This window comes from Elephas maximus, chromosome 13 (assembly GCF_024166365.1).
Source record: "Elephas maximus indicus isolate mEleMax1 chromosome 13, mEleMax1 primary haplotype, whole genome shotgun sequence".
Taxonomy (NCBI): domain Eukaryota; kingdom Metazoa; phylum Chordata; class Mammalia; order Proboscidea; family Elephantidae; genus Elephas; species Elephas maximus.
This window is the reverse complement of record NC_064831.1, coordinates 63,854,515-63,877,641: the sequence shown is the minus strand read 5'-3', so window position 1 is coordinate 63,877,641 and position 23,127 is coordinate 63,854,515. Positions and strand designations below refer to the sequence as shown.

At 55.1% G+C, this 23,127-nt stretch overlaps 1 protein-coding gene across 3 annotated transcripts; it reads left to right on the top strand.

Annotated features, from left to right (window-relative positions):
- The first annotated feature begins 2,613 nt into the window (after window positions 1-2,613).
- Window positions 2,614-21,847, top strand: INSYN1 (inhibitory synaptic factor 1). Of its 3 annotated transcripts, XM_049906106.1 has the most exons (4): window positions 2,614-3,818; window positions 4,225-4,320; window positions 4,420-4,945; window positions 16,263-21,847. In XM_049906106.1, exons 3-4 carry the CDS (start codon window positions 4,790-4,792, stop codon window positions 17,004-17,006), a joined length of 900 nt encoding a protein of 299 aa, XP_049762063.1. In that variant the 5' UTR covers window positions 2,614-3,818; window positions 4,225-4,320; window positions 4,420-4,789; the 3' UTR covers window positions 17,007-21,847. The 3 variants fall into 3 exon arrangements, with proteins under 3 accessions (XP_049762063.1, XP_049762062.1, XP_049762064.1); XM_049906105.1 differs by having other exon boundaries at window positions 4,225-4,945; XM_049906107.1 differs by lacking the exons at window positions 2,614-3,818; window positions 4,225-4,320 and adding an exon at window positions 11,722-11,878 and having other exon boundaries at window positions 4,860-4,945.
- The last annotated feature ends 1,280 nt before the right edge of the window (window positions 21,848-23,127 follow it).

The following is a 23,127-nucleotide window of genomic DNA, read 5'->3' as shown; positions in this document are numbered from 1 at the left end:
GAACATCTGGGCTGGTGACCAGGTAGTTTGGATGGAAGAAAGGATTGGTCAATCCCCAAACACTAAGGACGGCAAGCCTGAGCACCACTTAGGATCTACGTATATATTCTCTTACCTGTGGCAGCCCTTTGGAGATTTACAGAGATCCCTTCCCCTGAGTCTCCTCTCCTCTGGCCAGCTGTGAGGGGCTCAACCCTTCTTCACAGGACAGATATGCCAGTCCCCTCCCCTCCTCCACCCTGGCTGCCCTCCTCTGGACACACCCAAGGTTGCTTTTAAACTGAAGTGCTGGGCATGGTTTGATCCACACAGAAAAAAGAAATGTCACCTTTCTTTTCCTAAACACTGCACTTCTATTAATGAGACCCAAGATCAACTAGGTATGAAATAGCCATCTTCCACCCTCTCAAACTGAGTTCACTGCCCCCTAACACTCCCAGCTCAAACACCTTGACATGAGCAGATGGTTCCATGGACCTACAACCAGAAACTCATTTTTTCAGGCTCATTCCATCTTTGATACCGGCTATCCCTTAGTATCACAGCTTCCACAAAAGTGACTGGTGGGCTTTCTGGATCCATCTCCCGAAGAGAACATCTCCTCCATCCAGAAGCTGGATTCCTTCCCTCACAGCTTCTGGAAGACCCAGAGCCTCCAGAAGATCCGTGTAAACACACCTCTGAGAGAACTTGGAGAGTAAGGGAAGCCATTAGTACCCATAACACCATTACTGCCCCTGGAATTCAAGCTCCCCTGGGCCAGCCCCAAACCACCATCCCAGCCCCACCTGCCTTGACACCTTATCCACCTCTAGTTCAAGATCTCTACTCCCCTCTTATCTGAGCTTTATGACAAAGTCATCTATATTCACTAACTCCTGTTCCTCACCTCCCGTTCGGTCCTCAATGCCCAACAATTTGGCTTCTGCTACCCTCTCCCCGCTAAATAAACTGCCCCCGCCACGTCAGCAGTGGCCTCCTAAGCTCAAGACAAATGGGTATTTAAAAAAAAAAATTTTTTTTTTTTCTTTCTCTCACAGTCCTTTCTGTAGCCTTTGACACTGTTGAGCATTGCTTCTTCCAAATTCTCTCCTCCCTGGGCCCACACAACTTCCCACTCTCCTGGTTCTCCAACCTCTCTGACTACTCCTTCTCCATCACACTCAGGGACTCTTTTCCAAGGTTCCAGTCAGGACCTACTGCTTGGTTGCTAGTCTACATGTTCTTCCTGCTAAATCTCTTTCTAATATTGATTCCAAAAAAAAAAAAAAAAAACCCAGGCCTCTCTCATGAGCACCAATCCATATACTTAACTGTCTTCTGAACATTGCCACCTGTCTCAAATTGGACCCTTTGTCTTCCTCCCAAGACCTAATCTTCCCACTAGTCTCTAGCTCAACTGGTGGCACGACCATCTACTGGGCTCCCCAGTTATAAGCCATACTCATCCTGGACCCACCCTACCTCTCAAAGTTCAATCAGCCTTTAAGTCCTACCATGTTCTCCTAAATTATTTCTCAAATTGTCCCCTCCTCTCCATCCCTCTTGCCACTCAGACTCTCCTCTCTCAACTCCATACTTGTAACAGCCTCCTACCTGGTCTCCTCCCTTCTAGCTTAACCCTCAAACCCACCATCCACACTGCCCCAGAGGGATCTCTCCAGAAGGCAAGAAAGACTGGGCTCCTCCCCGACATTATGAAGTCCCACTGGCCCCAGGATAAAATCCAAGCTCCTAATCATGGCCTCCAGTTTCTCCATGATCTGGCCTTCTTCAGTCCACATTCCACGTTTTCACAATGGTATCTCTAAAAGGCCGCAGTTGACTCAATACCCCCCACCCCCCAGTTTCTGCTTCTGAGCCTTTTCTCCCATCCTTCTTCCTGCCTGGGAGGCTCATCTCCACCTCCCCCACACTGGCAGTCAACTGGGTAACTCCTACTTCCCCTTTGAGATTCAGCTCAGGGGTGCGTCCTTGGGAGAACGCACCAATGGATGGGACCCGGCTGCTACCGCTGGTTCTAGAACTTGCCTTTGCCATGCATTTACCACCCTCAGCGTATTCAGAAATCTCTCCCTCTGTGCTGTGAGCTCCCTGAAACGCTCGCTGCTTCTCCTTCCTATATCCCCAGATCCTGACACAGAAGGTGCTTAATAAATGTTGAGTAAATGGACAAATAACTGAATGAAGTAATGCGTGTCTAACACATGCCTGCCCAGTTTGACACATTGCAGGTGCTCAGTACAGTAGTAGTCTGTTTTCTGAATTAATCTGATTAAGACAAGGTCTGGGATATTTTGAGGCACCATAGGGGTCGAGGGAGGGTCTGGATGTGAGGATCTTAGTCAAAAGGGAAGCCTGGGGTCCACGGCAGTGGGGGAAGGGGAGAATGGGGGGTGTCTGGAACGGTAGGAAAGAAACTGAGGAAGTCCCAAGTCCGCTGCCTCTCAAAGCCCGGATCAGTCGGAGTCCGGCCGAATTACGCCACCTCCAGCCCAGCAAGCGCAAGACCTTCTGCCCTCGAGCGAGCGGCCAGAACCCCCGGCTCGCGCGCTCGGCGCTCGGCGCTGGGAGGCGTGTGTGTCGCTTTAAAAGCTCCCTCCCGGAGCGCCAGGCCGGCCCCTTCCCTGACAGCGCTGAGGCGAGCGGGCCAGCCGGGCGGCCTTTGAGGGAGCCAGCGCCCGCCCGGGCGGCCAGTCCGGCGGGGGGCTGCAGGGCCGGCCGGGAGCGACCCGGCGCGGGCAGCGCGGCGCCACGGCGCTCGGGGAGCGGGCCCGGGCCCGCAGAGCCCGGCGGGGCAGGGCAGAGAGAGGCAGCGGAGGCAGGCCCAGCCGACCCGCCGCCTTTCTGCCCCACCGGCAGCGACCCGGCGTCCGGGGGCTGCCGAGGCGGTGAGCGGAGAGCGAGCCGGCGGTCGGCGAGGGGAGCAGAGCGGAGGCTGCGAGCCCCGTGCGCCCCGGCTCGCCGAGCCCGCCGCGCGCCCCTCCCGTCCCTTCCCCTCCCCTCGCCTCCTCCCCTCGCCTCCGCTTGGCGCCGCGCCCGCCCGCGCCCGGGCCGCCGAACCCAGCCGGGCCGGGTCCCCTGCCTCGCGCGCTCTCTGCTGGGCCTGGCGGGGACCAGGTCGCCCGCGGCCGATACCGCCCCTCCGCCGGGACCCGGCGGATTCCGGACCTTCCGGAACGTGGACTGAGCGCTGGACGCGTTCTCGCCCCGCGAGGACCGCGGGGCTGGGCTGAGCGGAGCCTCGCGGCCGCTCCGGACGCCACGGGTTCCGGAGCGCCGGCATTCCGGGTCCGGGCGCCCGGCGGTGCCAGCTCAACCCCGGCAGGGCAGAGCAGAGCCGGCGGAGCCCGGACCCGGCGATCTGGACTGGACAGAGTGAACCCCGGACTGTGCCGAGCCCAGGCAATGCTGGGCGTGGGCTGAGGGGATCCCGGCAACCTCCGATCCCTCCGACTTTGGCTCACGCACTGGGACCGGCCCGGCGTCACCTCGCTCGCCGTGCGCCCGGGTCACCTGTGGCCTCGGAGCCCCGAGCCCGCCGGACCCTCGCTCGTTCCCAGCCCGGAGCCTGGCGGGGGTTGGGGGAGATTTTTCCTGCCCCCCTTCAACGGCAGTGGGATCCCTGGAGCGCGGAGGCCCCGCCCCCTCCCACCGCCCAGATGTCTCCGGCGGCGGTTCGGATGACCTCCCCGAGGCCAGGGGCCGAAGGGTCCAGAGAGAGAAGCCCGCCGTAGGGGGCCTTGGGGGCCCCCCAACATCGTTTTGGGGCTTGGCCCCCGACGCTGTTTGGAGGGAAGGCCGTGCCCCCACCTTCGGTGAGTCCGGAAGCGGAGGTTCTGAGGGAAGGCGGGGCTGGGGGAGGGAGGGTCTGCTGGGAACGAGGGCACCCTGGGGGCACTAGAGAGAGGACCGTGGACCGGAGAGGTTCTCTGCGAACCAGCGGGGCCAGGCCTGGCTGGGGGAGGGGACCGCGGTGAGCATGGCCCGTCTCAGGCTGAGGACTTCTGCCTTTGAAGCAGGGGGTTCCTCCTTCCCCTCTAGAAAAGGGGCCGAGCTGTAGGCCATCTGCCTCCACCATCCCCCCCCCATAAAAAAGAAAAAATGAATAAACCCCCAGCGACGGAGGGTGCGGGAAGGGGAGAGGAGGGAGGCAGCGGCCACACCACTGCTGGCTGGTGCTGCAGCCTGGGAGGGCTGACGCCAGGCTCGCTCTCTCTGCAGGGGGCTGCCCTTCTCCAATCCAGCTTCCTACCCAGAGCTGCCCACACCTGGAGCTCCCTCCACATCTGGAAGACCCCAGCCACTACCCCCCTGCAGGTGTCAGTTGCACCCTGAGACCTCTGCCTTCCCACCTGCCTAGGAGTTGTGGGGGTTACTGCTGCCTTCCGCCATCCCAAGGGCATCTCTTACCTTTAGTCCCTGCAGAGTCATCCCCCTGCCTCCGTGTCCAGGCTCTGCCAGAGATCAGCTCTGCACACCCACAGGCACATCAAGTCCTGGAGGCCACTCCTGAGACCCAAGGCCCCTCCTCTTGCCCCCCTGTGTCCTCACCTTGACCCTCTCTGTCAGACTCTCTCCCCCTCTGGGTGTCCCATTTCCCACCCAGAGGCAGAGGAGGCGGGGTGGCAGGGGGCAGGGGTTGGGTGAGGGCCGCCCAGGGCCAGGGTAGGCTGGGGGGCCGTTAAGATGTGGAGCTCTGCCCAGCTGAGGGGGGCTCCGTGGAGGCAGACGCAGTGTGTGCCCGGCTGGGGGGAGTATGGGCAGGCCCACAGCCACGTGGTGAAGGATGAACATTCGGGGTGCCCCGGACCTCGGGCAGCCCCCTGACGACCCCAGCAGTGGCGGCGAGCGGGAGCGGATTCGACAGCGCATGAAGATGGTCATCGGGCAGCTTGAGGGCATCCTGCGGGAGCTCAAGGAGGTAGCCAAGGAGCTGAGGGAGGTGAGTGAGGTCTGAACAGGGGCTGGGCAGATGGACCCTAGAGCAGCCTTCTTGGACTTGATACAAAAATGAACTCACACGTGTGTTTGCACACCCAAGGCTGTGTGCACATGTGGTACTCAGCAGGGTGTCTCCCTTCTTGTTCCCCTTCCCCCCATATCTGCTTGGCTAAAACTCTCCTGTCCCCCAGGGCTGGAAGAGCCTGGTGTTGTAGAGACCAATTGGGCAGCACAGCAGTGGGCCCATAGCTCTGTGGTTGACACTTAGGTTTGCTAACATGGTCAGTCAGGGACTGAATCCCACCATTGCCTCTTAGTGGGAAGCTCTCTTCTGGAACCAAGGTTGACCCTTCACCTCCCCCTCTGACTCCCAGACTCTGACCTGGTCGTAAGGGGGCCTGGGAGCCTCCGTAGATGGTTCTACTGAGGCAGCCCTCACTGCTCGAAGCCCAACTCAGAGCATTTTCCCAGAGATCACACAGGTGCTCAGAACCGTTGAGCCTGGAAAAACGAAAGCCAGCTATGCCCTCCCTGCCCTGGGGTGTAATGGGTCTGGAAGTGCTAGTGGGTATCCGAGGTCCTCGAGTACCTTGGCAGAGACAGGAATCTTCCCTAAGGGGTTGCGTCCCCATCCTATAGTTCTGAGCGTTTTCGCCACGGCTGAAAAGTCCCAGAGATGCAGGGACTGCATGTGTCACTTTCTGTCTAAGTCGAGCCAGTTTACTTGCTGCTTCCCACTTTGCCGGGGTAACGAGGTACACATATCCTCGGCCCTGCCCCCTGGGCTGTGTTCGAGCCCAAAATGCATGACCAGCGTTCTGAGCCACTGGCCTGAATTTGCCTGCTGGGTGCCATTATGCCGGCAAGGTGGGCTTTAGGCAAATTTCAACTCCTTGTAACCAGGGCCCCTGCAGAGATGGCAGGCAGAGTGATTGAGCTGGAGTTATGGGCCCAAGCTCTCCCCAGGCAGCTGTGCAGGGCCGATCAGGGCTCCAGGAGGGCTGAGGAGATGGTAATAATGGGTTTCAACTCCAAGCTGGTAAAAAGACATTCCAGCCTGACCTGAGCACAAAGGAGCAGAGGGGGTTGGAAGTGAGCTGTATTCAGAGTGGAGGGGGTTGTGGAGACATTGAGGCAGTAACTGAGGGTGGGCAAGGTAGCCGTCTGTCCAGGGTCAGCTTCCTGAAGCCTGCCAGGAAGTCCTTTCTCAGGAAGTAGGAATAGCTGTGGCTTCAGGTAAAGAGGTGGAGTTGCTTCTGCCACGGGCTGGGCTGGCCAGGGTCTGGGTTGGCCAGGGTCTGGGCTGAGCACCTTTGAGCAGTACAGTTTGGAGGTCAAAGGCCAGATGCCTCTGAGCAACACCTCTCCCCCTTACCTCTTGAGTCCAAGGCACTTTAGCCCTTCCCCTACGCCCACCTCCCACCTCATTTCACATAGTGCAGGGTCCTGTCAGGGCCATGGGCGCTGTCCAGGGTCTCCATCCTGAGCAAGGGAATGGGACCTATGCCACAGCAGGCCCACCAGAAGAGCAGGATGTCAGCTCTGATACAGCTCAGAGCCTACCCCAACTGAGCACCTTCCAGGCACTTGCCTCCCCTTCCCCCAGCATAGCCACCCAGAGTGTGAAGGCATCTGAGGGTAACCCAGACCAGCCTTGCCCACTGAATGTTGAAGAAACTGAGGCCCAGAGAGGGAGAGGGCCTTGCCCTAGGTCACACAGCCTATTAGTGGCAGAGCTAGGCCTAGAACTCAGGTTCCTGACTACTAGTCGGGGGAGGCATGGGGAGGGGCTTTAGTAGGTGGGCTAATGGGCAACCTATTTGCATTTTGACAGGGGCCTTCTAGAGCTGACAGCTTAAGCTTAGGCTGTGATGCTGTAAGGGGAGTGCCCTTTAATGGTGAGGCAGGGTGAGCAGAAGCCATAGGATATATCTGCAGATCTCTAAGATGCCCCTCCCTCCTCAGTACACACACACACACACACACACACACACACCCACTCCCGTGTCCGTCACAGCTGAGCTTCCTGTTCACAGGCCCAGCCAGCCCAGGGGCTTGAGCCAGGACAGAGAAAGATGAGTCCCCTCCCCCCACACACCCTGTAGGCCATGTGCCTCCACCCGAGACTTTGGCAGGTTGCTACGGCAACCAGAGCCTACCCCGTATGCCACCCGCCCGCCCGCTGCCAATGGCACCCAGCTGGGAAGGGGGGCAGACCTCAGAGCTCCCCTACCCCCCAGGCAGGGTCTGAATGTAGGGTGATGAGCAGGGGGCAGAGTAGGGGAAGGGCAGATGAGGCTCTGGGAGGCCCAGAGAGAACTGATTTCCTGTGGATGGGGTTTGTTGGGGATGGGGTCACCAAGCAGGGGTACCGGGCTCTGGTTTGGGGAGAAGGCCTGCAGCACCCCTGTTCCCCGGGCCCTGTGATCTTGGCTCTTTGTCCTCCACGGGGGCTGCAAAGCTGGATCTGCCTGGTGCTCCTTCTTAGGCACTTAGCATTGAGAGGGCGGCAGGCACTTGTTCACTCATGACACCCCATCCCCCAGGTTTCACCAGTTCAGGGACCACCAGCTGGGTTCTTATCTCGGGGGTCAAAGTGCTTAGATGCAGAGACAAGACTCACATGCAAGACTGTCAGAGAACAGCACAGACTGCTCCATGAAGGCGCAAGGCCAACAGTGAGAAAGGGCTTAGCTTGGTCCCCTCTGCTGTCCTCCTCCATCGGCCTCTCCCCTTCCTCGGCCCCCAGACGCCATTGATCATGGCAGACCTTCCTCAGCCTCTTGACCATGCAGCCTGAAATTCACAGAAAGAAAAGAGGCACCCAGTTACCTCTCTCCCCAGCCCCTGAGCCTCAGTTTGCTCATCTGTGAAATGGGAATGGTGATGATACGCATCTCACAGTGACTTTACAAGGACTTATCAAGGGCCTGGCATGTGGCAAGGGGCACCCCTAGAGGATTTGAAGTTCCCTCTCCCATACCACCTCCACCATCCCACACCTCTGCCACAGCTCTGCCACCGGCTTCCTGGGTGCTAGAGAGCAGGTTCTGTCCCATGGGTGGGGAAAGTAGTTGAAAGGACTGAGGTGAGGAATGTCAAGGGACTTTGAAAGCTAAAGTGGTGCTGCCGAGAGGTGTGATGGCCTTTCATTAATTATCCCTCATTTCTCCTAGGCTCCCCAGTACTCCAGGATACCAGGCTAATCCCTGCAGGGTCTCTCTGCCCTAGCCCCTCACAGCCCGTGGGTCTTAGGATGCAGCACAGCCGGCGGCAAAGAGCTAGGGCTCTGGTCCAAACCCTTGCTCTGCCCCTTCTTAGCTGTGTGCACTCGGCAAAGTGACTTTACCTCTCTGTGTTTCTGTCTCCTCACCTGTAAAATGAGGAAAATACATTTAAACTCCCTCCCTGCCCCTGGGTTGTTGTGAGAATTAAATGAGATGTTGTTGCTAGTTGCCTTCGCGTTGATTCCGACTTATGGCGACCTCACCTGTGTGGCGTGCTCCACAGGGTCTTCAAGGCTGTGACTTTTCAGAAGCAGATCGCTTGGCCTGTCTCTCGAGAAGCCTCTGGGTGGGTTCGATCCGCCAACTTTTCAGCTAGTAGTCGAATGCTTAACCTAATTTGTGCCACCTGGGGACTATTAAATGAGATATTATATGTAAAATACTTAGCACAGTAATGGAGCACAATACCAGTACCCAGTACCCAGTGCCGTCAAGTTGATTCTGAATCATAGCGACCCTATATTGGAGATCCCATTCCTCTCCCTCTCACTGTCACTCTGTATCCCCTTTCTGTGCAGGTAGGGGTAAGTATGGAGCACAATAAGTCAGCTCCGTATCTGGTAGATATTATTAATGAGTTATTCTAGCACTGGCCTGCTCCGCTACTCCATGTCTAGCCATGCTTTCTGGAGTCACATCAGCTTCTTAGCCGTGATCAGGAAGGCCAGGACCAGGAACCTGACCTCCTAGCTGGCTGGGGCTCTTTAATTTCTCTTGGAGTAGGTGGTCCCACCCCTACCTGCAGAAAAAGGGGACAGAGAGTGACAATGACAGGGATAGGAATGGGATCGCCAATAAACTGGCTTTTGAACAGAGGCTCAAAGGAAGTGAGGGAACAAGCCAAATGGATATCTAGGGGAAGAGCATCCCAGGCAGTGGGGACAACCAGTGCAAAGGTCTTGAGGTGGCCCTGGGCTTGACATGTTCAAGAACCGCAAGGAAGCCAGTGCAGCTGGAGTGGGTGAACAAGGAGGAGGAAAGCAGGAGAAGAGGTCAGGAAGGGAGCCAGGAGCCAGGTCACATAGCGGCCGTGGTGTGGAATTTGGATTTTGTTATGAGTGAGAATTTCATACTCTATCCAGGAGTCTCTTGCATGTGCTGTTGGGGTGCCATCAAGTCAGTTTCCATTCATAGCGACCCCATGTGAGAGAAGAGTGTTTTCAAGGCTGTAATCTTTACAGAGGAGCAGATTGTCAAATCTTTCTTCCATGGAGCTGCTGGGTGGGTTCGAACCGCCAGCCTTTCAGTTAGGAGCCAATCGCTTAATCATTGAGCCACCAGGGTTCCTTCATGTTTATATTACTAGGTGAGAATCTGCCTCCCGTTGTCCCATTTCTCACCATCCCAGGTCAAGGGCCCTCTTCTTGGCTTCCAGATGTTGAGCTTCGCTTGAGCAGGTACTTGGCCTCCTCGTCCTTGGCCTTGCCCTCCCCAAGATGTCACTCAGGATGGGCTGGGTGCATGGTCCTTGAGTTGAACACCTATACCCACCCCTATCTCTGGCTCTGAGCCAGGGCATTACTTAAGGGCACAGTTGTCCACCTTGGCCCTAGCCCCTCAGGGAGGTGAAGAGGCAGGCACCAGCCTTCCCCAGCTGAGATGGCAGTTGCCCACCTTGGCCCTAGCCCCTCAGGGAGGTGAAGAGGCAGGCATGAGCCTTCCCTAGCTGAGATGGCAGTGGAGGATCCCCAGCTGGTTTTCCCCAGAAGCAGAAGAGGCAGCTTGTTCTCTGGCCACCCAATTGTGCAGTCCCTTCGGCAAGGTGCTGCAGACGAAGGTGGCAGGAAAGCTATAGGCCAGGCGGGCGTGAGATGAATGTGGCCCGGCCAGGCCGCAGCTAGAGCAGTGGAGGCTGGGGACCACGGTGCCTGTGCCAAACTGGGTCAGCTCCGTCACCCGCAGCTCAGCAAGAGTCGCGCGGAGTTTTTCTTTTTTTTTCTCGCCTTTCCATTCCTCCCTTTTCCCTCTGCTTTCTCCTCTGAACAGACTCACTGCTGCTCCCTGGCCAATTAGGCCAAGTTGCATGAAGAGAGTAGTAAATCACGGTCAGCTCACCTACCTCTCCCCAGTGCCAGCCCCCCCACCCCCAGAAAGATAATAAATAACGTAATCACGGAATTAAAAAAATAATTAGTGGTCCTAAATAATGCAGAATCCCCAGTTATGTAACTGGCTGCCTGGGGAGCTGGGCTGGAGGGGAGGAGATAGCAGCTTGTCAGGCGAGGTGAGGGGGTCGGAGGTGAGGACAGGGGGAAGAAGCTGGTCCTGGGACTCCGGGGGCCCCAGACCTGGCTCTTGAGCCTTAAGGAATACAGAGGCGCTTTCCTCAGGAAGGGGACTCAGCCAGAGCGGGGGGAGGGGAAGGGGCTGGGCAGTATTAGGGTGTTCAAGACTGTGGACGCAGAAAAGAAGGCCCTGGTGGCTTTTAATCAATCCTTCTGTCTCAGCTCATCCATTCATCCTACAACTGAATTTACAAAGAGTTGCCAAGCTCTCTGCCAGGCTGGGGCCCCGGTCGTGGGGCCTGCTGTCTAGTGGGGAGATCATTACACGTGTTGTCATTAGGTGCTGTTGAGTTGATTTCAACTCATAGCAATCCCATATGGACAGACTAGGACTGCCCCATAGGGTTTCCTAGGCTGTCTTTACAGAGGAGCCCTGGTGGTGCAGTGGGTAAGCGTTCAGCTGCTAACCAAAAGGTTGGCATTTCGAACCCAGCAGCCACTCCTTGGAAACCCTATGGGGCAGTTCTCCTCTGTCCTGTAGGGTTGCTATGAGTCAGAATCAACTCGACAGCAACAGGTGTGGTTTTTGGGGTTTAATATTTATGGAAGTGGACCACCAGGTCTTTCTCCTGTGGAGCCATTGGGTGAGTTCGAACCTCCAACCTTTCAGTTAGCAGCTGAGTAATTAACCATTACACTACCAGGGCTCCATATCATTACACATATGGATGTAGCAGTGATAAGAGGTGCTTAAGGAGAGGTGCAGAGTGCTTTAAGAGTCTTTCATAGAGTATGTGACCTTGACTGGGGGTCAGGGAAGGCTTCCCTGAGGAAGTGATGATGGAATGACTTGCAAAGGAAGGAGGGCCCTCCAGGTGAGGCCCAGGGGCAGAAGTGAGCAGGGAGTGTGTGGGGTGGTGAGGAGGTGGGCCTCGCAGCAGGGAGGCCCCTAGCTGGAGAGGAAAGGACCTGTGGCCAGATTTGTTGTTCAGTTGTGTTTGGGGAGCAGAGAAGGGCTGGAACCAGAGGGGTGACATGATCCTGATTAGAAAGTTCCCTGGATGCAGGTTAGAGCAGGACCCACACAGGAAGCTATCAGCAATGGGAAGACCAGACGGTTCAGTGTTCAGGTGAGCAAGGCTAAGGCCATGACCAGGACAGAGGGCAGGGATGCCCCTGGGGACAGGGCCTGGGATCCCCAGCAGGTTCTGTCATTGCCCTCAGCCCTGCCCTTCCTCTCTAGTGCCCCCTCTTGCCCCCTCCAGGGCAGATGATCCTTGGTCTTAAGGGGCCAGGCCCAGGAGTCAGGATTCTGGTCTCAGTTCAGCCCCTTCCAGTCTCTGGGCCTCAGCTTCCCCATCAACAAGAATAATGAGAAGGATGAACTCAATCAACAGTGTCTCCAGTCCCTTCTACTTCCAGGTACCACGATTCTGTGATTTTATGGTTCCACTTCTCTCTCCATTCTCTCTCTCCTCTTCTGTGTATATAATTATTTCCCTGCCCTCCAAGACAATCCCAAATTATATGTAGGCAAAATGATTATTAAATCTCTGAGAGAAATCACAGATTTTAAGGCATCCAAAGCAGAGTGGCAGGTAGCATGGGGCCTGCCCCACACCTGCCCTCTTCACTGGCTCCAAGAAATGAGGCCCCAGGGAGGGGTAGGGGGTTTGTGGGCAGACCCAGGTCCCTACATACAAGCTATGTGCCCTTGGGCACGTCATTTCCCTTACTGAGCCTCACCAATGTCACTCATCAAGTAGGCATGATTGGTCCCACCTAACAGATCAATTCAGATTTGCCTGTGAGCCTCACAGCCCTTGGGCTTCTTGTTTAGAACCTCTTCTGCTTCTTTTCTGTCTGGAGACAGCCCTACTTTAACCCCTGTGCTGGAGTTTGAAAGGCTCAGTAGATCCCCATTATCCTGCCACAGGCACTAGAAATTTCCCCACCAGAGTGTCATCACTTCGGAGAAAAGCTGACTCCCATCGCTTGGGTCTTGTGCCAGGGGCCTGGTCACGTGTTGGTGTCCATTGGTGCGTAGTGGATATTTTGCTATTGTTAGTTGCTGTTGAGTCAATTCCAACTCACGGCCCCCCATGTGTGCAATGTAGAACTGCTCCATACGGCTTTTAAGGCTGTGAAGCAGACCACCAGGCCTGTCTTCTGAGGCTCTCTGGGTGGGTTCAAACCGCCAACCTTTTGGCTGATAGCTGAGTGCACCACCCAGGGGTCTATAGTGGGTATTAGTAGTCTCCATTGTTCCACATGCTTTACAGGCATTAGATCCTCACAACAATTCTATCAAGGAGGTACTGCTGGAATTCTCCTTTTATAGATGAAGACACTTAGGCACGGACAGGTTGAGTAACTTGGCCAGAAGTGAGTGGTGGGTCAGAGTTGGATCCTAGGTCTGGATCCCAGGTTCTTAAGCACTTGGCTGTGCTGACTCCTGTTTCAGACACAGTCCTATCTGTTAAATCCCCATCACCCTAGATGAGGAGAGAGTGTCATCCCATTTCACAGGAGACTTGGAGAAGAGGAACCACCAAGAGGTGGCAAGCTTGGGCTTCTTGGGTTGGGGGAGTATATCCAGGCCTGAAGGCTTTAGGGCTCCTGCTCTGTGTAGCCTGGATCTTCCCTGCTGCCAGGTTGAGACATGAGGGGCTCATCCTCACTGGGCCTTAGGAGCCTAGCTTCTGGACCCAGCATAGCCACAGCCAAGCCTATGAGATCAGGCCTAGCCATTTAATTCCAGATCACTATTGTCATTGTCTCCCCACACTCAGGCAGCAGCAGACTCAACAGCCTTCACTTGTAACTAGTTGACGTGAAGTCACCCTCCACTCATGGCGACTTCATGTGTGTCAGAGTAGAACTTCACTCCATAGGATTTTCAATGCCTGTGACCTTTTGGAAGGAGATCACCAGGCCTTCCGAGTGCCTCTGGGTGGACTTGAACCTCCAACCTTTCTATTATCAGCCAAGTGCATTAACTGTTTATACCACCCAGGGACCTCACTTGATCAAGGGAGCCTAATTTGAAGTTATGGCTGCCTCAAAGACCACTGGGCAACTCTGGAGGCCCCTAACGCCGTAACCTGCTGTGTCTTTGCTCAGTTTAAATCCCCAGCACCCTAGGCCAGTGGGTCTCCAAGTGTAGTCCCTGAATCAGCAACAGCCACGTCGCCTGGGAACTTGTTAGATATGCACCTTCCCTAGCCCCACCCTGGAGCTACTGAATCAGAAACTCTGAGGAGTGAGCTGAGGCACACTCAAGTTTGAAGACCCTTACCTGGGGTGATGCAAATGGTTAAGCACTCGGCTTCTAACTGAAAGGTTGGCAGTTCGAGTCCACGCAAAGGGCCTTGGAAGAAAGGCCTGGTGATCTATTTCCAAGATATCAGTCATTGAAAATCTTACAGAGTTGGGAGACAGGACTGGTGATCTGCCTTGGAAAGGTGATACATCAGGAAAGTGTGTGTATAACTGATGAAACCTGAGTAAGTGATATGGATTCTACCAGTGTCAATTTCCTGGTTTTGATGTTGTTACCATGCAAAATGTTCACATCGTGAGAGGTTGGGTAAAGGGCACACGGGCCCTTCCTGTGCTTTTCTTTGCAACTTCCTGTGAATCTAGAATTAGTTCCAAGTAAAAAGTTAAAAACCAAAAACACCCCTGTAGAGCACAGTTCTGCTCTGACACACATGGAGTTGTCATGAGTTAGAGTCGACTTGATGGCAACTGGTTTGGTTTAACACAAGGCCAAAGCTGCTACCAGTCCTCAGGTGGAGAAGGAGTTGACTGAGGGCTTCTATGACGTAGCTGGAGTCATCCTGGGAGGGGGACCATAAGAAGGGGTAGCCAGATTAGAGGGTGGGGCCCCACCCATTTCCTGTCCAGGCCCAGAAACCACAGCAGCACCTCCAGGCAGTGTGCAGTTTTGAAGGGGAGCTGCAGGGGAGGAAGCTCAACTCCCCCAGTGACGAGCACCTCAGACTCCTCATCTGTAAACCCAGAAGATGACGGTCTCATAGGTAGTGGTGAAGACTCAAGAGCAGGGATGAAAGCCTGGCACATAGTAGGTGCTCAAGAGATGGAAGATGATGTCACTTTTATCACTGACCATCCACAGGGCCCTTTTGCTGCCCTTCTCACCGTTCTTCGTGAAACTTCATGAGGTTGGCAGGCTGGGGTTTTCATACCCACTTGATGGTGAATGAAGTTGAAGTCCAAAGAGGTTTTGTGCTGGCCCAAAGACACATAGAGCGATGTCTAAGCTAAGTCTGGGAGCCAGGTGTCTTGACTCCCCCTGCTGCCCTGCAGGCCTCAACCAAGTGGTCCCTCCACTCTAGAACTGGGTCCATGGTGTGGGCATCCCTACGCATTGGCACCTGGAAGCAGGTTCTCAAGTCACTCCTAAAAGCATGGAGTCCTAGAAGCTCAGAGATGAAAGAGACCTGGGAGATAAACTAGTTGACCCCGCCACCCCATTTACAGATTGAGAAACTGAGACCTAGAGAGGGAAAATGACTGACCAAAGTCACCTTCATTGAGTCACCTGACTCTTGACCATGTAATCTTCCCACTAAGCCCAACTACTTTTGCCCTAGCTTTTCTCCTTTGCTTTGGGACACTCACACCCCCAACTCCTTGCTCAAGACTGAACAATCCCTGGACACAGTAGTCCTCAGTCAGTGTTTGCCGAATCAAGGAATTAATTAGTTAATTAATTAATTGACTGCTGTGACCACAGGTGAAGAACACCGGAGAGGCACTGGGAGTTCGAGTCTGGTCTTGATGACTCACTGTGTATCTCTTTGTCTTTGAGTCTCTGCTGCCCTGACTCTTGGTCCCTCCATTTTGCTTTTGTTGTTGTTTTGTTTTTAGCCTGAATCTGCTTTCTCCCTCCTCTTGTTCTATCCATCCTCTGTGTCTCTGACTGGGTCTCCCTCTCCCATCATCCTTCCCATCGACATTTCTGATTTAGGTGCTGACAGGGGCCGGGCAAAGGGGTGTCCTAAAGCAGACCCGCCCGTATGAGGCCTGCCTGCTACATTTTTCCAGGGCTTCGCTTTATGCGGGGCAGGCAGGATCCAGTGACCTCTGCAGCTGAGCTGCCACCTAAGATCATTTAACAAGCAGCTCTGGGCCCAGGATGGATGGTTTCTTTATTGCTTACCAAATAGGGCTTGCTTTATTCCTTCTCCAAACAAGCCAGGATTGATCTCCATTCAGCAGTGGGCAGGGAACGGGGGGTGAGAGGAGGGTAACCTAGCCAGTGCTGCACACCTGGTCTTCATGTCCTGACGGGCTGTGGAAGACCCATGGGGACAGTCGCTGAACGGCTGCTTTAGAGAGCTCAGACTGGGTCTTCCTCATGGCCAGCCCCTATCATTTCCTCTTGGAGGGTGGGTGGGCTGCTCACCACTCTACTGAGTAGGACTGACTTAAGAGTTCCTCAGCCCCTATCAATCAAAGGTAGATCAAGCCTTGATCATCAGGGCTCCCTCCAAGCAGTAGTTGGCTTTGAGGGAGAGGAGTTATGAAGGGATAGGGGTGCAGGGCTGGAAGGGACTGAGGAGGGGCAAGCAGGCCTTTGGAAATGCCTGGAACAAGCTCTGTTCTCCCAGGTTCGATCTGGGCTCGCAACAGGGCAAACACACCTGTGACAAGTTCAGTCACCATCCTGTAGGGTCCCCAGCTGGGGTCTACCACAGCGGGACATGGTGCTTTCACACTGAGGGGGTTCTAGCCCCCCACTTGGCACCTCTCATCTCCTCTCCCCTTCCCTGGCCAGGTGGTGAGCCAGATCGATAAGCTGACCTCAGACTTCGACTTTGAACTGGAGCCAGATGACTGGACCACAGCCACTGTGAGCAGCACCTCCAGCAGCGACAAGGCGGGTGTGGGTGGCCCTTTTGACCTGGGCCACCTGGACTTCATGACAGCCGACATCCTCTCAGACAGCTGGGAGTTCTGCTCCTTCCTGGACATGTCCACCCCCTCAGACTCTGTGGACTGTCCTGAGCTGGCCCGGCCAGTTGCTGGCCCTGACTACCGGCTCATGAACGGTGGCATGCCCATTCCCAATGGGCCGCAGGTAGAGACCCCAGACTCTTCCAGCGAGGAGGCTTTCAGCGCTGGCCCCGCCAAAGGCCAGCTGCCCCAGCGGACCCCGGAGCTGCCCCAGCGGACTCCGGGCACGCGGGAGAGGGTGCGGTTCAGTGACAAAGTGCTGTACCACGCACTGTGCTGTGATGATGAGGAGGGGGATGGCGAGGAGGAGGCAGAGGAAGCGGAGGTGGGCCTGCCCCCCGAGCCCCCCCGCACAGAGGCCCTCACAGGCCCCCTCAAGCCCTCCCCAGCTCCCCCCAAGCCAAGGCGCTCTCCACTGACCAGCCACCGTTCAGGCCCCACCTTGGCCCCTGAGCAGACCCGGAGGGTCACACGGAACAGCAGCACCCAAACGGTGTCAGACAAGAGCACGCAAACGGTGCTGCCCTACACGGCCACCAGACAGAAAGCCAGAGGGAAAAACTAGGGGCCAGGGAGGGGCAGGGGGCAGTGGGCACATAGAGCTATAAATATATATATATTTAAACAAACACAGGCATAATAAAATTGAAAAATGCTAAGGATCCGGCCCCGCAGACCCCAAGGCTGTCACAAAGCTCATCTTGGACACAAGCGATGCCCACTCACCTCCTAGGTTCCAGGAGGTGTGGCCAGAACCACCACTGCTTCTCATTAGAGGGCTCCTAAAGGGGGTCCGGAAGCTCTGGTGGCGTAGTGGTTAAGAGCTATGGCTGCTGACCAGAAGGTCAGCAGTTCAAATCCACTAGACACTCCTTGGAAACCCTATGGGGCAGTTCTACTCTGTTCTTTAGGGTTGCTATGAGTCAAAATTGACTCGACCATGACAGGTTTGGCTTTTTTTGGTTTTTTGAAGGGGGTCTGTGAAAGTATGTGAATTACCAGGATGGGGGATGGAATTGTTGATGTGGGGGCCACTTCTCTGGGGGGTCCTGAGGCCAAGCCTCCCACTGGGGGACTGAGGTAGGGTAGTCTGGAGCTCCTCTTCCAGGGTAGAGCCCTGTGGTGGAGTCGGGCTGCTGGCCTGGGCTGTGTCCCAGAGGGGCTCTTTAGGTGGAGGTCTGCTCTGAAGGGGGCAATCTCAAGTCCAGGGTAATAGTGTGGACTGGAGGAGACTGTAGGACTGAACTGGGGGCAGTATCAGTCTGGCTGGGCCCATGATCATCTGCACCCTCATGCCCTCTTTCCAAGGCAGACAGACATGCTAGATGTACCCACCCCGTCCACATCCCTTCTATCTCAGGGCTGCCTGGGACACAGAGGGAGGGCAAGCTGCTCCCATGGGCAGGCTCCACAGACCATGGAGGATCCACCTGGACCACCTTCAATCCTCTCAGCTCCTATGCTGAGTCTGGTCCATACTCCTCTAGGGATCAAAGACTCAGGCAGAGCCTCAGCCAGCCCCTGACTTGGCCCTGAGCTGACCTGAGATCAACATGAGAAAGCAGGCAGCGGCCACCATGGGGCTGTGAGCAAGGCCCACAACAGGCTTCTGGCCATTTACACCAGGCAGCCTGCAGAGGAATCTAGTGCCCCACTCCACCCCTTCTTCTCCACACCTGGGCCCTGAGCCTACCTTAGCAGGTCTTGAATGACACCAGCGGAGACCAGGTATGAGCCCAGAGGCACCGGGGCTCCATCTGGAGCATGACCTGCATGAGGACAGCATGTGAATATCCTTGGGATAATAGTCACAACTGTGCCATACTTTTATTAAGCAGGTCTCTATGTCAGTACTACTGGGTAATTTTTATAGCATTATCTTTGTTGTGTGCTGTTAAGTCCATTCTGACACATAGCAGCCCTATAGGACAGAGTAGAACTTCCCCATAGGCTTCCTGGGCTGTAAATCTTTACGGGAGGAGATCATCAGCTCTTTTCTCCCGTGGTGCGGCTGGTGGGTTCAAAACATCAAGCTTTCATTAGCAGCCAAGCACGAAAAACCAAAACCAAACCCGTTGCCGTCGAGTCACTTCTGACTCGTAGAACTGCCCTACAGGGTTTCCAAGAAGCAGCTGGTGGATTACAACTGCCAACCTTTTGGTTAGCAGCCAGGCTCTTAACCACTGTACCACCAAGGTCTCCTTTAATTCTGGAAGCAGGGGGGCAAGTCCTGACTGGCTCTGCTATATAGTGGCTGTGTGACCTTGGGAAAGCCAGTTCACCTCTCTGAGCCTTATCTACCTCATCTATAAAATGGTCCTATGGTCTTCACCTACCTTACAGGCCATTGTGGGGCTCCAATAAGATGGTGGAGACGAAAGCACGTGATAAACTTGAAGGTATCGAACATGTATTGTGACCAGTGTGGCCCTGGCCCAGCTTTCTGGTGATTTCTAGGGCAGGGGGCTCTGAGTGGGATGGGGAAAGAGCCCTCTGCTATCTGACTGGGAGCCGCCCCTGGGTCACACACACTGCTCTGCTTTGTCTCCCACAGCAGCTCGAGGTCAGGAGATGGTTTCGGCCTGATTCACTGGCCCACCTTGGAGGGCTCCCAGACTTATATTTCAATTCAGCCAGATTTACAGCCCGCCAGGTCCTTTGGGAGGGGTTTCTGCTCCTCACGTGGGGTTACCAAAAAGCCTGACCAGCAGGCCTGGCAGTACCCACTGCTCCTGCCTGAGGGGCCAGAGGAGGGGCTGTCCAGCCCTACCCGTGAGGAGACTGGTCTGGAGTGGATACCAGGGACACCATCAGGACAAGATTGGGGAAGCTTCGGATGCGTATTCTGCAGTGGGAGAACTCTCCTCAGCCCATGGTGAGGTCGGAGCCCTAAAGAGCTAACTGGGTGCAGCCACCACAGTGGAAAATGGGTGGGCCGTGGCTACTTCTCCCCAGCCCAGGTCTGAGAGCAGGGAGGTCCCAGTCCCTCTATCAGACATCAATCGCCTGAGGCCTATCACCAATAGGACCTTCATTCAGGAGGTCCCCGAGGGGGGCAGCTGGGGCTGAAATGGGGGCAGTCCCCACCCAGGTGTAGACACACCTAGTTCTGAGGAAGACATCTACTATAGTCCTACCTCTCAGAAAACAACCAGGTGGTTTTAGACCTATAGTCTCTCATATTTACAACAGTCAGGGAAAAGAGACCAGCAGAATAGTCCAAATGAGACTTCCCACAGAGGAAGAAAGAGGCACACAGCCAGGGAGCTCTGAGAGAGCCCTGGGAAGGAGCTGTCCACTCCTGGGAGATCCTCCACCCACCTGGCTGTATGAGATTGTATATGGCTGTGGCTAATGCCCATCAACGGTTCCCTGACCCACCCCATGGCTACGTGCCCCAAATGGGGCCATGGTACAAGGGTGTCCTGGAAAAGGGGGCAGTGGGTTTTGATATGGGTACAAATTCTGGAAGGAGTCTGAGTGGTGCAAACGGTTAAGGTGCTTGACTGCTAACTGAAAGGTTGGAGGTTTGAGTTCACCCCGAGGTGTCTCAAAAGGCCTAGCGATCTCCTGAAAAATCAGCCCTCGGAAATACACTTCTACTGTGACACACATGGGGTCACCATGAGTCAGAGTCAACTTGACGGCAACAGGTCTTTAGTTATTTACACTGTATAAAACCCATTGCTGTCAAGTCAATTCTGACTCATAGCAACCTATAGGACAGGGTAGAATTGCCCCTTAGGGTTTCCAAGGCTGAAATCTTTATGGAAACATGCTGCCACATTTTTCTTCCACAGAGCTGCCGGTGGGCTCAAACTGCTGACCTTTTGGTTAGCAGCTGAGCGCTTAACCACAGTGCCACCCTGGCTCCTTTTACACTGCATAAAAAAACACCACATAAAAGCTACTATTTATAGAATACGGAATATCTCCTATGTGCTGTGTTAGGCATGTCACATAAATTATCTCACCCTCCAGAGTAACTGTGACTATCACCATTTTACAAATGAGAAAACTGAGACCCAGAGAGGTTTAGTGCCCAGCCCAAGATAGCCCAGCTCACAAGTGGCAGAAATGGGAAATGAATCTAGACTTCACCACGCTGCCCATACTCCTAGCTCCGAAAGACCTGGAGCCCCTGCAAGTAGAGCTGTTTCCAGGGCACAGACTTCTCCCAGTAGAGCTGTCCCTGAACCTGGATGAGCCAGGCCAGCAACGCTCACTGAGTTGAGCCTGCCTCTCCCTCATGCAGTCTGCCACCTACCCCTGGGAGCATTAGTCCAGGCTCCCAGCGCCCACCCCCTGGTTTCCCTGGGGCACTGACCGGGGGACCAGCAGAAACACAGCTCCAGGCTCCAAGTGTCCTGTCCCCCTTCTCATCTCTCTGGCAGAGCCAGGAAGACTGGCCTCCCCTCAGCCGAATAATGCCCAGGCTTCTTCTGGTCTGGGCTTAACTGGACCTATTTGGGGGTTGGAGTATCTGTGAAAAGCTCCTGGTAGAAGGAGGGATTTGGAATGGAGTAGAACTTGGGCACTAGAAGTGGGAATAAGGAGCATTTCTGGCTGGTGGAACTTTGTGAACAAAGGCAGTAGAGAGAGGCCCTGCTAAAGTGGAGAGTGCACGTTGGTCTGTAATGGGAAAGGTCAGCGCACCTTCAGCAAGGGACTTTAGAGGCCCCAGAGCCCCACCCCCCACAGCCACACTGTCCTCTTGACCTTGGAAGGATTGACTTCCTGACTAGCCCAAGACTGGGAGAGCAGATTTAAGATAGCTCAGTAACATGTAATCCAATAGAGACCTTCTGATAGGAACACACTTTAATGAATAGATAAGAACAGCACGGAATTAGCACATTGGCAAGTAAAATGGATATGCTAAAGCCTTTGAAAATAATTTCATCTCATAAATAGGTTAAATATCCCTCCTAGTGTGCATTCTTGGTGAGCCTTTCTTTCCCCCACGGGGCAGGCGGGTGGGATGCTGGGGCACGTCCTCCTGGTTGGTTACACTTGAGCTAGCTGGGATCCTGATGAGACCTGACTCTGCCCACCTGCCTCCCCTGAACCCCGACTACAGAGAGGAACACAGCTGCCAATTCCACCCACCACTCCTTACCCTATCTGCCTCCCCCCTGCCAAGTCAGCAAAGGAGAGTGAGGGGTCTTGGAGGGTGACCTCAGGAGATGGTGTCCACAGCCTAGGCCTTGTGCCTGATCAGATCTGACTCCCTGCCAGGAACACTCAGGCTCACACACCTGCCTGCGGCTCTCAGGTTCCTGTTCAGGCTGCTCCCTCGCCTCCTGTCCCTGCTGGGAGGTGCAGAGCTTAGGCACTTCCTGCTGCTGCCAGCAAAGACGTGGTGCAGATCCTCCCGTGTCCTTCCACAGAAACCCAGTCTCCAGGTCCTAGCTTGCCTGCTGTTCACTTTGCCCCACCCACCCTCCACCCCCAAGAAAGCAGGGTGAGATGGGATGGGGAGTCACTTCAAGGCACAGCCTGTGAGGAACTGTGGAAAGAGGCCGAGGCGGGGGGCCCTGGCTTTTGCAGGGTTTTCTTGACTCATCCTGACCAGTGGTAGGGACTTCCCAGGAGACACCAGTAAGGGTAGGGAACTTTTCCGGAGCCAAAGACTAGACTGATTATGGTAGGCTTCCCAAAGATGGCAGCAATGGCACGGGCTGCTATGGAGAGGTGGGAAGGGGTAGTGACCCAGGAGTGCCAGGAGAGGGACAGAACCCTGGCGTCTACTTATAGCCAGCAATCTTGGCGCTCTCTCTCCCCTTTTGCCCTTGAGACTGAGCACTCCGCAGGGGACAATGCTGGGGGAGGCACATTCACCTCAGAGACCCAGGGAAGCATGAAGGGTTAAAACTGGAAAACCAACCAATGAGCAAAGAGTGATGAGTGCAGGGCTTGGCAGGCAATGGGCTGAGGGTGGTCAGTCCCCAGCCCTCTGCCCAGTCCCCAGTTCCCTGGCTCTAAGCCTGGTATAGGCAAGAGGAGAGCTTCTTTCAGGGTGGGCTCCCCTATCATGGGGTCCAGCCTTGCCCACTCACCCTACGGGTCTCACTAGGGCTCCTGCCTTCCTCAAAGGAACACCTGATGCAGGGCCTTTCCCTCTGGCTTCCTAACAGAAGAGGTCCTGTCTTTAGCTCTCACGTGGAGGCCGGGATTGGTGTCTGGGAAGCTGCAGACTGATGGTCCTGCTGCCCCAGGGGGGTGCTCTGAGAACTTTTCTAGTGCAGAGACCCAGCCCGCCCCCCACCTCCAGCCAAGCTGACCCTACTCAACCCTCAATTCGCTTGAGAGGTATTTCTTCTCCTCTCATCCAGAGGTTTGCAAATTGGTGGACTGCACACCTGTTTCGATTCCCACGCACAGTGTTCAAAAAAAAAATTATATTTTACATCAAAATCCAGACTTCAGGTTTTTGGGAAAAATCAGTGACTGACAACATTGGACTGGTATTTCCACAAGACCACCGTTAGCTGGGGATGAGCAGCAGGAACCCTGTAGTGTGGTGGACACTCACCAGCTCCTCCCCTTCCAGATGCCCGATTGATTTTCCCTCATTTCCATTGGCACCTGCGGCCGTTGGTTGTTGTTGTTGTTTGCCATCAAGTTGGTTCCAAATGTGCAGAGTAGAACTGCTCCATAGGATTTTCAAGGCTGTGACCTTTCAG

Coding starts and splice junctions, on each gene's coding strand:
- INSYN1 (XM_049906106.1), top strand. CDS start 4,790: ATGAACATTCGGGGTGCCCCGGACCTCGGGCAGCCCCCTGACGACCCC. Junction 4,946..16,262: donor TAGCCAAGGAGCTGAGGGAG/GTGAGTGAGGTC, acceptor TTCCCTGGCCAG/GTGGTGAGCCAGATCGATAA.